The sequence below is a fragment of the Acomys russatus genome, chromosome 20 (genome assembly GCF_903995435.1).
Source record: "Acomys russatus chromosome 20, mAcoRus1.1, whole genome shotgun sequence".
In the NCBI taxonomy this organism is placed as follows: Eukaryota; Metazoa; Chordata; class Mammalia; order Rodentia; family Muridae; genus Acomys; species Acomys russatus.
In genome coordinates this window covers 56,830,614-56,843,415 of record NC_067156.1, presented here as the reverse complement: position 1 = coordinate 56,843,415, position 12,802 = coordinate 56,830,614, and the positions used below count along the sequence as shown (strand labels likewise).

At 41.8% G+C, this 12,802-nt stretch overlaps 1 protein-coding gene across 1 annotated transcript in view; it reads right to left on the bottom strand.

The window, feature by feature from the left end:
* Window positions 1-12,802, bottom strand: part of Mbd2 (methyl-CpG binding domain protein 2) — a 59,194-nt gene that overhangs the window by 10,537 nt on the left and 35,855 nt on the right. Inside the window, exon 4 of the mRNA XM_051163578.1 lies at window positions 22-112. Within this exon, the coding sequence (XP_051019535.1) occupies window positions 22-112 (91 nt within the window). The remainder of the gene's footprint in view (window positions 1-21; window positions 113-12,802) is intronic.

The window sequence follows — 12,802 nt, the reverse complement described above, 5'->3', positions numbered from 1 at the left end:
TCAACTAAGCTTACGTGATACCTTGAAGACCTTTAGGTAGCTCCATGGTTTTTATAATTTGTTCTGTTACATCTGATGCACTAAGTCCTTGCAGCCTCTTCTCCCAGAAAAGCTGTAAGGCAAAAATAGCACTGTTAATAGACACATTCTTGAGACAAGCAGGCAAGGTATCCAGAGGTGGTGCTGAGTGCTGAAATGTTACTTCAATGGCTTCTTGGAGTTTTCTGATGCTTCCTTACAGGGAGCTAGGCTAAACTCCACACAAGAACTCTTCCAACACATCAGAACTCCACAGATGACACTACACAAAAAGTGCTGTTGTCATTTTCCAAACTCAATTGTTACATTACATTGTTGTGTTTTATAAGCTATAAATAATTGTTCATAAGGTATAACTTAAATTTTTTAAAATTCATTTAGTATAAAATGCCAGTGTTAAAATTTAGCAGAGAGGAAAAAATAATATTCAATATCTTTATGAAAACATGCTTTTTCTAAGACATTTATGTACTTAGCCTTTTAGTACACTTTAGGGGGTAAATACTAAACTTATTGATAGAAATTTTTACCAAACATCTTAATATCAGCCATGGCCCACTTCTCTCTGCTGCACGAGTCCCTGGGTCACCCAACCACTTGGCAGTCCCAGATCATCATTCTGGCCGTTAGTGAGCACTAAAGGTTCTCCCTGTCAACACCAACAGCACACTTTGGCTCTGTGCACTTTCATGCATTGTCGGCCTTTCTCCCGATAGCGGCTAAGGCTCACTGAATGGCCCATCCATGAAGCATCTCCTCTGAGTCTCTACAACACACTGCCCTTGTCTTACGGATGCACCAACAACAGTGGCTCTTATCTTGTTTATTTTTTTATCTACACACTATTTACTGCAGACAAGGAAAGAGGAAAGATTCTATAGGACCCTCTTCCTTCCTTTAATCCTACACAACAGGACATGTTACACAATTGGCACTGAAAAACAATTTGTGGGCTGGAGAGATGGCTCAGAGGTTAAGAGCCCTGACTGCTCTTCCAAAGATCATGAGTTCAATTCCCAGCAACCACATGGTGGCTCACAACCATCTATAATGAAATCTGTATACATAATAAAAATAAACAAATAAATCTTTAAAAAAAAAAAAAAGAAAAACAATTTGTGTAATGAATAACAATGGAAGCAACAGAACTGAAGCTGTGAAAGACACATGATGAACCCACGTGGAAATTCCACAGCCCACCTCCACCTGTGAGACTCCAGCCTGGCCATGTTTTACCCTTCAAAAGCTTCAGTTCCCCCATACAGATAAGGGGCAATGCCATCACACAAGATTGCAGAGAAGAACAAGAAAGATAATAGATGTCAAGCACCTACCATACAGTAGCCACAAAACTTCTGTACTCACTTTTAGCAAATTTTAGATAATTTTAGGGCTTTGGGTAGCTTACTATGTAAAGTATCAGATAGCTGCCCATCAGATACATGAAAAGATATGGTAGTATAATTCTCCTTATGACAGAATAATATGTTGTTGTGTTTATAATAACCTCAAAACTATCACCAAGAATAACCACCCAGAGTACTCTAAAGACCTTTGATACATAGTTACTATAGTTCCATGTCTTATGTCTGCGTACAAAGCAGTATCCTTGGTGCAATATGTAGCTAATATAAGCAGGTCAATAAATACTAGGAAGACAGAGGTATAGAGAGTTCAGTAAAAGTATGTTGATTACCATAAACGTCCCGAGAAATCCTTTCTGAGTTCTATTTACTCCTTGGCAGGAAAATGTTAACTTTGTTTAAAATACCATAGCTATTATTTTTAATAATTAAAGGAAATAAAATCCAATTAAATGTAGTCTGCAATTCCATGTTACAGCCCTTTATTTCAGGGAAAGTCAAGGCAGGAGCTTGAAGAAGTTGGCCACACCACACTGAAGAACAAAGAGGGAGTGAATGTACGCATTCGTCTGATTTAGCTTACCTTCTCCACTCTTAATATACAGTTCAGGACAACCAAGCCAAAGGAATGGTGTTGCCCACTGTGGGCTACATCTTCCCACATCAATTAATATAATCAAGACAATCCTCCACAGACATGTACACAGGTGTCTAGAAAACTAGATGCAGACAAGTCTTCCTGGAGACTCTCCTCCAGATGATATTAGACTGTTTCAAATTAACAAAACTACCACAGGAGCCCCCATTTTACCACAGCTACCTAGGCTCCCCAAGAACACTTTGTAAACACTATCATTGTCATCAATTTTAACATGACAGTCTTATTTTACCTGCCTAATTCAATTATTTTCTCAACCCAGTCTTGTTGCCTGCTCTGATACCAAATGATCAAAAAGTATAATACTTAAAAGAAATAGTGATTTAATAACTGGATTGGGTCCTAAAATCAATGCACTATCAACTTGGGCTATTAAGTCCCTTTACCATCTAAGTCCTCTAAGTGCCTCTAGATCTACTTGTCACTCTCCAGAATTCTAGAAAAATCAGATGGCTCCACATGAATGTCATCTTCTAAGGCCAATGGTCTCAGCGATGGCTGGCCAAGTAAACTACCTGATCATGAGAGGAACATCGATGGGAGTTAAACATCATGTAAAAGCCCAAGATGTCAGCAACAGACAGTCTTGTCTTTGAAAAAAGTTACTGCCAGGCCTGTACCTCACTGTGCCTTCTCTCGGCTCTTTTTTTTTTTTTTTTTTTTTTTTAAGATTTATTCACTCAGTATGTATTCAGTGCATGTATACCTGCAGGCCAGAAGAAGGCATCAGATCACATTACAAATGGTTGTGAGCCAGCATGTGGTTACTGGGAACTGATCTCAGGACCTCTGGAAGATCAGTCAGTGCTCTTAACCACTGAGCCATCTCTCCAGCCCTTCTCTCAGCTCTTAGCTTAGTATATACTTTAGGGCACTGGTTGAGCAGAGCTGCCTGCACGTTATTTACCCTGGCCTCCCAGCAGGGCACACAAAAGTGGTTTCTTTTATGAGATGAACCACTATATACGCTTACTGAAAGCAAAACTAATTCAAAATCCATCTGTAGTCTTGCTTTTTAACTGCTGGAGTTTGGCTTGATTTGAAGGATGTATTAACTTGCCTTGTGAAGAGCGCCAAGAGGGTGAGGAAGAAACCGGAATCACAAGAAAACTCACGACCACATACAACTCTGGAGCTCCAGAAGCTGAGTTCCTAACATGTTGTCATTATACCCTCCCTCACCCTGAGAGCATTAGCTCATCCTCTGAACACATTTGTACTCTTGGAGAAAGTCGGAAACGTGGCGAGTAGACAAGCCCTGAGTGAACGGGTATTGCTGACAAGCTGGTGACCATGTCAAGGACTGCTACCCCTCAGACCCATGGGAATGTCAAGGCTTTCCCCAGGGCAGGCTCAGGGGAATGGCAAGGCCTTCCACTGCTGCGAGTACTAATGTTGACAGTGTGTGCAGAAAGAACCAACCACAGCTTCATCTCAGAAGGCTGCAGCCTAAGACTGCTTCCCTACAGAGACCTCCCCTACCAAGATTAGCTAACCCACCTCCTCATTCAGATGTGTATGATAAACACTGAATTTCTGGGTTGCTGGTGTCTCCATCGGAGCACATCCCCAACCCTGTGCCAGCTTTTCCATAAGTGTCTATTGTTTCTCCATTCCTGACTGTCTCAGCCAGGTAAGTCCCAAAGTTGTGCAGGCTGTAGCACAGAGGGGTGGTTGACAAGGAAAAGGTAGCGGTACTTTGGTAGGTGCTGAGGTGTCATGTGCTGGGGTGTCATATGCTGGGGTGTCATGTGCTGGGGTGTCATATGCTGGGGTGTCATGTGCTGGGGTGTCATGTGCTGGGGTGTCATATGCTGGGGTGTCATGTGCTGGGGTATCATGTGCTGGGGTGTCATGTGCTGAGGTGTCATGTGCTGGGGTGTCATGTACTGGGGTCTCTTGTACTGGGGTGTCTTGTACTGGCACAGGAGCTCCACCTGGTACGAACAAGCAAAGCAAGGGAGATGACAGGGACTGTAATGATGACGGAAATCAATCTCGATACTGGAGAACTGGGGAAGGCCTTTAAGTGGTGGCGCTAGAAAATGTACAGGAAGAGAGAAAGGCTCTCCCGAAGTCCGCCTGTAGCAGCACAACTATCCTCAGTCCCAGGGTCTCAGTGGCACAGGAGACATAACAACAGATGACAACTACCGCTTAGCCACCCACAGGCCCAGCCTCTGCCAAATGCTTTGTGACGAACTTAGTCACTCTTTGCTGCACAGTTTTGGAAATTAGCTATATATTCACATTTATAGATAAAGAAACTGAGGCTTGGAGAGCCTGAACGAGGAGTGGGCAATGCAGCTAGAATTAAGATCGGGCTAGGGTAACTAAACAAGAAAGCAGGAGGAGGCCTTAGTGCCCAGCTCCCACTGGACCAAAGCAGCACAAGCTGTGGACTCTCCTTTGTGACAGCCAAGGCGGATGACAGTTACCCTGTTAAGAAAGCTACCAAGTTAGCTTTCAAGTTAAAGTACAGGATCCACTTACGGAGCCTGCACACAGATACTGTGCAAGTGTGTCTCATGTCTGGCCTTTTCTTATGCAGAACAAAGAGGCCCAGGTGAATGATAGCTTTAGCTAGAACTGCTGGAGTCTTAGGGAGACAGCAAACTGTTCTCTGGATAGTTCATATGATTTTTTTAAAATTATTATTTATAGTCTCTACAAATAAGCTTTCTTAGGCCCAGATGCAAATGGCAACCACTTAAATCAGCAAAATTTTCAGAGGATGGGAATTTTAAAATGAGACTCTTCCTTTAAGAAAATATTTCCAGGAACATGGTGCTGATAATGTAGATGAGCAAATATTTCATACAGTAATGGAGAGAAAGGGTGACTCTCCAGGCACATGTAACTGAGAGCTTCCAGTTTTATTCTGTAGCAATACTGTTCTAGACTACCTATGCCAACACCTATTTCTCATAACTATGGCGGAAAGAATCTGTACCAAATATACCACCATTATTTACATCTACAATTTGTATCTGTATAGTTTTTTTAAAACTTCACGTGGCATAAAAATACCTTCCATCATTACTCAGGACCATGTCATCTTGAAGTCGATTAGGAGATTAAGATAAAAATATCTAACTCTTGCCAGGCATGGTGGCGCATACCTTTAATTCCAGCACTTGGGAGGCAGGGGCAGGAGGATCAATGTGAGTTCGAGGCCAGCCTGTCTACAAAGCGAGTCTACGAAAGCCAAGGCTACACAGAGTAACCCTGTCTCAAAAAAAACAAAGCAAAAGAAAGAAAAAGAAAAAGAAAAAAGTGGCCAAGTGAGAAGGAGTGAGCCTTAAGACTCAGACCAATGCATAGCCTAAGCTTTGGTTTGTCAGCGACTTTATGAATTTGGCAGCTCTCCCTCTATGAGTATTGGTTTCGTTCCTTATGAAATAAATCAGTAATAAAAACAATCTCAAATGGCTATAGCAATTCAATGAGGTTTACTGAACAAGTCCAACGCATAGCAACTACCAGTTCACTAGTATGCTTGATAGCAAAAGTGGATCAAAAATTAGCAGTCTGTCATTTCATTAAAAATTAGAAAGGAGAAAGAAACAAGACAAAATTGTGAAGGGCATTAACAACTGAGCCTTAGCACATGCTAAAGAATCTGTCCTTGTCTCCCGAATTTTCTCGGGGGGTGGGGTGTCTCTTGCTACTTCAGGTGTCCTCAACTTCTTCCTCTTCTCTCTCACACAAGCGGACCTGCTTCCATCTGGGCGCAGTGTTGACTGGCAATGCTTTCAGTAGTACCAGGGACCTAATCTCCAGGCCTCAAGGAAACAAAACCATGAAGCCCCTTATTTAAAATGGACTACGAAACCCAAGGCACCAAGAGAATAACCTCAAACCAGACACAGGCCTCTTCCTTCTAATAAGGGGCAACTCCAAGCACAGGGCCCCTGCAGCTGTGCACAAGGCCGGTGGGCAGTGGTCGAGGGCACTGGTGGATGGATGGGAACAGAGAGGATGCTCTGTGCTGGGCAGCAGTACTCAGGGACATGCTGTAATGTAAACTCATCCTGCAAATCTTTCGAAACAACTACAGAAAGCCACTGTCAGGACTATGCAGTAAACTCTCATACACATACCAGCTCCTTGATATAATAACCCAAGGGGTTAGCAAAAAGAGGCCACTGCTAGGTTCTGCACAGCTGAGCCATGTGGGTAGGAAGGGGAAAGCTTAGGGCACATGCATTAGGAAGAGACCTCTCTTGGTTGTTAGAAATGGGATGGCACCATAGGCCCCAAGGAGTGTAGGACCAACCATGATGCTAAAGGTCATGGCAGCTGTCCAAGCAGCCAGACTTGGGAAGCCCTGCTTTGGACACTTGTGGCTGGTGAGGGCTTTGCTTTGCAGCATAGACACTGTTTGTTACTGTGGCCTTGTAAGACCACTGGCAGCCTATCAATGGCCAAAATGAACTCAGGCCTACAAAAGATCTGACTCCTCTTCTATTTCAAGTCCAGTGGATGGTATAGACAGCTTTTAATTAAGAGCTCCCCAAACTGTAATTTCTTGTTATTTTTAGTCTGTTTATTTCTACATTGTGGTGATGGTAAAGCCCTCAGAGAAACCTCAGGAGGGCTGAGCTTGGGTCTGCAACAACAGGCAAGAGAGAAGCAGGGAGCAGAGAGGCTTTGTGCTGAAGTCAACAGGTTTGACCAGCAAGGCCCTCCTCAACTCTGAGGGTCTACAGTAAGAACGATGGTGTATCTTTAGCAGCCTTTGGGTGCCTAGGGCATCATGCCATTTCTAACAACCAAAAAATGTCAGAACCTAGCCAGACATCCCTGACTGTCAGAGAGGAAGAGAGAAAACAAACTGGTTTAGGATGAAAAGTTCTGGTCCAAAGAGAGAACAGAAAGGCAAGGTATTTACCACAAGGGAAGCCAGAGCTCAGACCAAAGACAGCAAGGGCAGCCTGAACACCCACCTCCGCAGGAAGCCCCTGTCCCAGCTCATCCCTTCCTGGCCTGTAGCCCCACCTAAGTGTCTGAGCTGGCTGCCTCTTTGTGCAGTGCCAGAAAACTAGGCAACGATGGGCCAGTCAGCATGAGTAAGACAGCACAGGCCCGAAGTGACAGAAAACTCAAACTTCTATGGATTTTTTGTTTCATTTTGCTTGATTTTGGCAGTTTCTGTCTTACTGGTCTTTTGCCCACTTGATTAGATTTTGTTTTTTGTGTTTCTTGTAGATTTTTTTTGTTTTGTTTTTATTTCCTGTTGTTTTGTTTTGTTTTTGAAAGAGAGAGAGAGAAAAGAAGATAAAGTTAGGTTGGTAGAGAGGTGGTGAGGACCCTGGAGAACTTTGCAGAGGGGAAGACATGATCAAAATATTTTGCATAAAAATTTTAATAAAAATATTTTTAAAAGTTGAAATTCAGTCTATTTCTGACTAAAATTATGGCTATAAACAGCAATGATTAATTATTACTAATTATTAATAGTTAAACACACTAGATTAAATAATGTTCTGAGACCTCAGAACCATTCTAAGATTGGTTCTTTTTTTAAAGATGTGGAGTTGTGTATGTCTGAAACATTTAAAGCCATGGCACACACATCAGAGTGTCCCACGAGCATAGACTTTCGAAGGAGTTCTATCCACAGCAGCACAGAGCGTGTGACCACAGTGCTCTCACGCTCTCCACAGCAGCACAGAGCATGCGACCGACTGCAGTGCTCTCACGCTTACTCCAGTCATCTAGAGCGACTTCTGGTGTCCAAGTACAGACACAGTAATAGAGCAGAACAGACAAGCTAGTCTTGAACATGCTAATTTACATAAATCCTTAGGTACAGCCATCAGTTTTTGGGTTATTTGGGAAGGGAGGTTTGAGAAAGGGTTTCTCTATGTAGCCTTGACTGTCCTGGACTCACTTTGTAGGCCAGGCTGGCCTTGAACTCGCAGCATTCCACCTGCCTCTGCCTCCCAAGTGCTGGGATTAAAGGCGTGCACCACCATGCCTGGCGGTGCAGCCATCAGTAACCTGGGCTCTTCTAACTAAAAAACCACAGAAAAGCAGCCCCTCAAATTCAGCCATGCAGGAGTGACTCACTGGTCATCTTAGAATACGTATTCCCTTTTGAAAACAGTCTCCATTAGACTAAAAATTAACTCAACACTCAGAAATATGCTTCATTAGGGAATGAAGCTAAGCAAAGGTCTTCTAAAACTATCTCGAGACTCTTGCTTTCTGTTTGTTTTCAGCATCACAAGCTAGGTGTTGTCATCTCCCTCCCTCTTCTTGGGCGTTTTCCTTTCGTCTTCATTCCTGGAAGAGCAGGCCTTCTCACTCGCCACCTGCCACGCTTTCTGTTCCTTCTAACCCAGGCTGTGCCCCTCCCTGCTTTTACATTTACACTGACTTTGCTCAAGATCAGAGAACCTTCTAATTCCAAACAGAATGCTTGTCTCAACAACCCTCTGCTCAACTCCTCTGTCACCACTACCTGCTGTTAGGGGACTTAGAAAGGTCTGCCTTTAGGATGGTTCTATGTATGCTCCAGTATTCTCTACTCTGATAAGCAGTGTATTAAAACACCTAATAGTCATTATCAAAGAAGAAAGATTGTAAATAGTATTCCAATAAAACATTTAAATCCATAGAAAATAGGACATAACTTTTAAAGCAGGCAAGGAGAAAGGTGCAATATTTTATCAAACAGGAGAAACAAGTTATCTTAAAATCTCACTTTTTAATAGATTTAGCCTGCAATCTTTAACTGAGTCAAGCACATGTTAACACATAATTGCTCACATAGCAACATGAAATACAGCACAGATGTTCTTATATCATTGGCCTGCAAATATCCACAGATGAGTCTGTTAATCAAAGGAAGATGTGATGAGGAAGGTGAGAAAGAGGGCTAATTTGGCAGCTAAATTTTTAAGTTCTGGTGCAGCATTAAACACATGTATTAGGGAAATTCTCTCTTAGGTATATTTTTACTACTACACTACAAACACTAATAATTGTCACTTCTATCATAAGTTATCAGAACATTGAAAAACTATAAGGAAGTTCTTTGATATTACAACTTTTTACCAACTTGCTGAGAATTTTTTTATAATGTGTTCATTTCATAAGGCATTTACTAAGACTAATCAGAGAATAAAGGATCCTGAAACTAGGGTAGCTTGGTGGTAGAAAACTTTCCAGGACTGCTTCTGTGGCTCAGTGGTAGAATGATTGCCTTAAATGTTCAGGAGCAGAGGCAGGTGGATCTCTGTGAATTCAAGGTCTATAAAGTGAGTCCACAACAGCCAAGGTACACAGAGAAACCCTGTCTTGAAAAACCAAAAAAGGCGAGAGAGAGAGAGAGAGAGAGAGAGAGAGAGAGAGAGAGAGAGAGAGAAGAGAAAAAAAAAGAAATAACAAGGTCTTGTCACATACTTATAGACTAAAGCAAAACTCAGGAAAATGTATACTTTGCATTCACTTGAAAAGTTAAACACATAAGACACTAAATTAGGAATTCTGTCTAGAAAGAGCTCACTCTCCAGTGCTTAAACTGTTATGTTTAAAATCAGTTCCACTTAACATCTGAGCTGCCCGGTTATAGCCAGCTAAGACAACTTGAATGCCATGGCCTGTAGAGGCTGAAAAACAAACTTAAACCTCCCCATATCTTCTCATGGTGTTCCAGGAAGAAAGGACTAGGTAATAATGAGAAACTCGTGATGCAAACAAAGCAAAGCTTGATTCGTGTAGCTGAAAAAAAAAAAAAAAAAAACCAATAATATGCCCTCATGTTAAGGCTGAATAAACAATAACAATTTGGTCTTTGAAAAAAAGACTGAGGAACAAAAATAAAGGGAAACGTGAGGGTGAATGAAGATGAAAGACGAGTAGCTACCTGCTGCAGTGGTTCCTCTGAAGTCTGCAATGAAGACTTTAATCTACACACACAGAGTACCATATAGTCACCAATCATCTGAAAGACTCATCCTAAAATGACTATGAAATGTGACCAGCATCCACAGTGCTAACCTCTCCCCAGGTTTAATCCACAGCACAGAAGGAAGGAAGAAACATAAAGATCATCTTGAAGTAGAACAGCAAAGTTCCAAGACTTGCACTGCCATAGAGCAAGAGTTCTCATGAAGATGGTAATCATGGTGCTACAGGATCAGGAAGGAACTGACAGAGCAGCAGAATAGAGCAGAGAGCCCCATATAGGTTCATATGTACAAACAGACCAAAAGAATAGAACAAAGGAATCCATGGGGCTGGGGAGATAGCCCAGTCAGTAAGCTGCTTGCCTGGCAAGCACAAAGACCCGAGTGAGGTCCCTATGGAAAATTGCCAGGCATGATGAATGAACAAGGAGCTCCAAAAGCTGCTTTCCACCTACACACGTATTTCATCTACAACAAAGATGTCAAAGGAGAGCAGTGGGAAAATATTTTCTTTTTAAAAATGGTGCTGTGTCAGTTTGATGTCCTTATATTGAGAAGTAAATCCACCTTATATGAAACACAAGGTCAATTCTTGGTAGATCGTAGATCTAAATGTAAAGCAAGCTTTTGGAAGATGACCTGAAGGGCTGCACTGATAACCTTCAAGTAAACCAAAAGTTCTCAAGAAAAAAAACCAAGTGACTGAAGTGTAACAAATAAGCACTGGCTCACTGCTACCACATCAGAAGCTAGGGTACCATCAGCACACAGGTGTCTCACCCGCCTAGTCTTAGCCCACCCCTCAATTTTCTTGAAGTTATGAGCACATATTTTTCAAAAAACGATCTTAAAAGACTAGAGAGGTAATCTACAAACTTGAAGGAAATGTTAGGACATATATCCAGATATATGTAAGGAACTCTTCTCATCAATGAGGGAAAATAGTCCATTTTAAGAATGAATAAAAACTTGCAGAGGTGTCAATGAGATGGACGGTCAGTGGGGAAAGGTACTTGCTGCCAAGCTCATAGTGTGACACAGGCTAGCCATAGCATGACACACACATAAGTAATAAAGAAGTGAAAAGCCTTGAAGAGGTATGACATCAGAAAGGATTATCCACATGGGCAAACCACAAAACTGGTTATTAGTGACACTACTTACCAAGAAAATGCACATGCTAGAACCATAAAAAACAAACAAACAAGAAAAAAACACAAGTACACATTGAAATGTTTATAATTCTGAGGACTAACAACACTGAGTGTAAACAGAGACTTGATATGAACTGCACATTTTTATGGATGTGTGTGCGTACCATCACTGAGAACACTGTTCAGTGGCATCCATACAGCTGAGCATACACATTCTATGGACCCAACAGCTCTGCTCTGGTTTAAACCCAACATTAAAAATACATGCTAGAATAATCCCTTGAAGCACTGTAACAGTTGCCAGTAAGAGGAAAGTAAAGGAACAACAAAATGAAGGATGTAAAAAAAAAAAAAAAAAAAAAAAAGACAAATTAGAGGAAAATTCTAAGAAGCCAACTTATACACAGAAAGATAAAAACTTGGGCGATTCAAGAAAGAAGAGAACTCTGAAAGAGAAGATTGAAGAAATGCTCCCCAACAAAAGGCAGGAATCACTTATGACTCCTACCCAGGCCCAGAATGAATGAAAATACATGAGAAACACACAGGCCCTTCTTTTGGTTTTGCTTTTTGAGGCAGGGAGAGTCTTATCATGCAACCAAACTGGTGTTAGATTCTCTGTATTCTTGCAACAGCCTGGGGTTACAGGCATGCACCACCATGCCTGCCTGTCTCCATCTCTCCATCTCTCACATATAAAACACATGCATAAGTATATATTATACATGTATACTTACTTTTTGAATGAATTCCTTAAAAACCATATACAAAACAGTCAGAAGAGCAAGCAAGCTATGAGAGTATGGCCACTCCACCAGACCTGAAGCTGCAGGACTATAAGGCAAAGGCCTTAGAATGCCGAGGAAAGTAATTTTTTCAACCAAGACTCCCATCAGCAAAAAATGAGTGTGTCGAAATAAAATAAAGTCATTTCTAATATGCAAGTTTTCAAAAACCTCATCTCCCACCATATTTTCCTAGAAAGCCCCTGAAGGCTTGATTATTAAATAAAGGAGCATCCTAAGAAAAAGATGGAAATGCAGACACAAACACAGAAGTTCACCAGAAGAAAGCCCACAGCACATCCCAGGAATAACTCAGCTGCAGCAAAAGCAAAGACAACTCCAGAGAACCCAACAAAAAACACAACTAGTAGGCAGGTGGCAGACGATCTGAAGATTATAATTATGTAGAAACTCTGGTCTACTGTGAAGGCTACAAAACAACGATAATTACAGGTGAGAGCAGCAGTGATAATGGGACACGGCTTGCCCGTGAGTGCTTCGGTCCTAAGAAGGCAAACCATGACTATTAATTCACCCATTTCCCTAACACCATGATGCAGCCACGGAAGCACAGCAGCAGAGGAGAGACCTGTGTCAATCTACCATTGGGGGAGCTCCAACAAGAGCTTCATTTTTACACACAGAGGCAACTATAAAGGGAAGGACAGGAACTACATACAAAGGCTTCTGAGAAGAGACATGAGAGGCAGGAGTAGCTCTTGATGGGAAACAGTTTATGACACTCCTAATATTTTGTATCTCTGTTTCAGTTATTTTGAGAAATTCTGTTAATGTCATCATAGATTTGCTCAATAGTGGGCCACTAACCAGACAAGTACAAAGCTCTGAGATTCACTCTCCAATACTGGGAGGGAAATCTTGG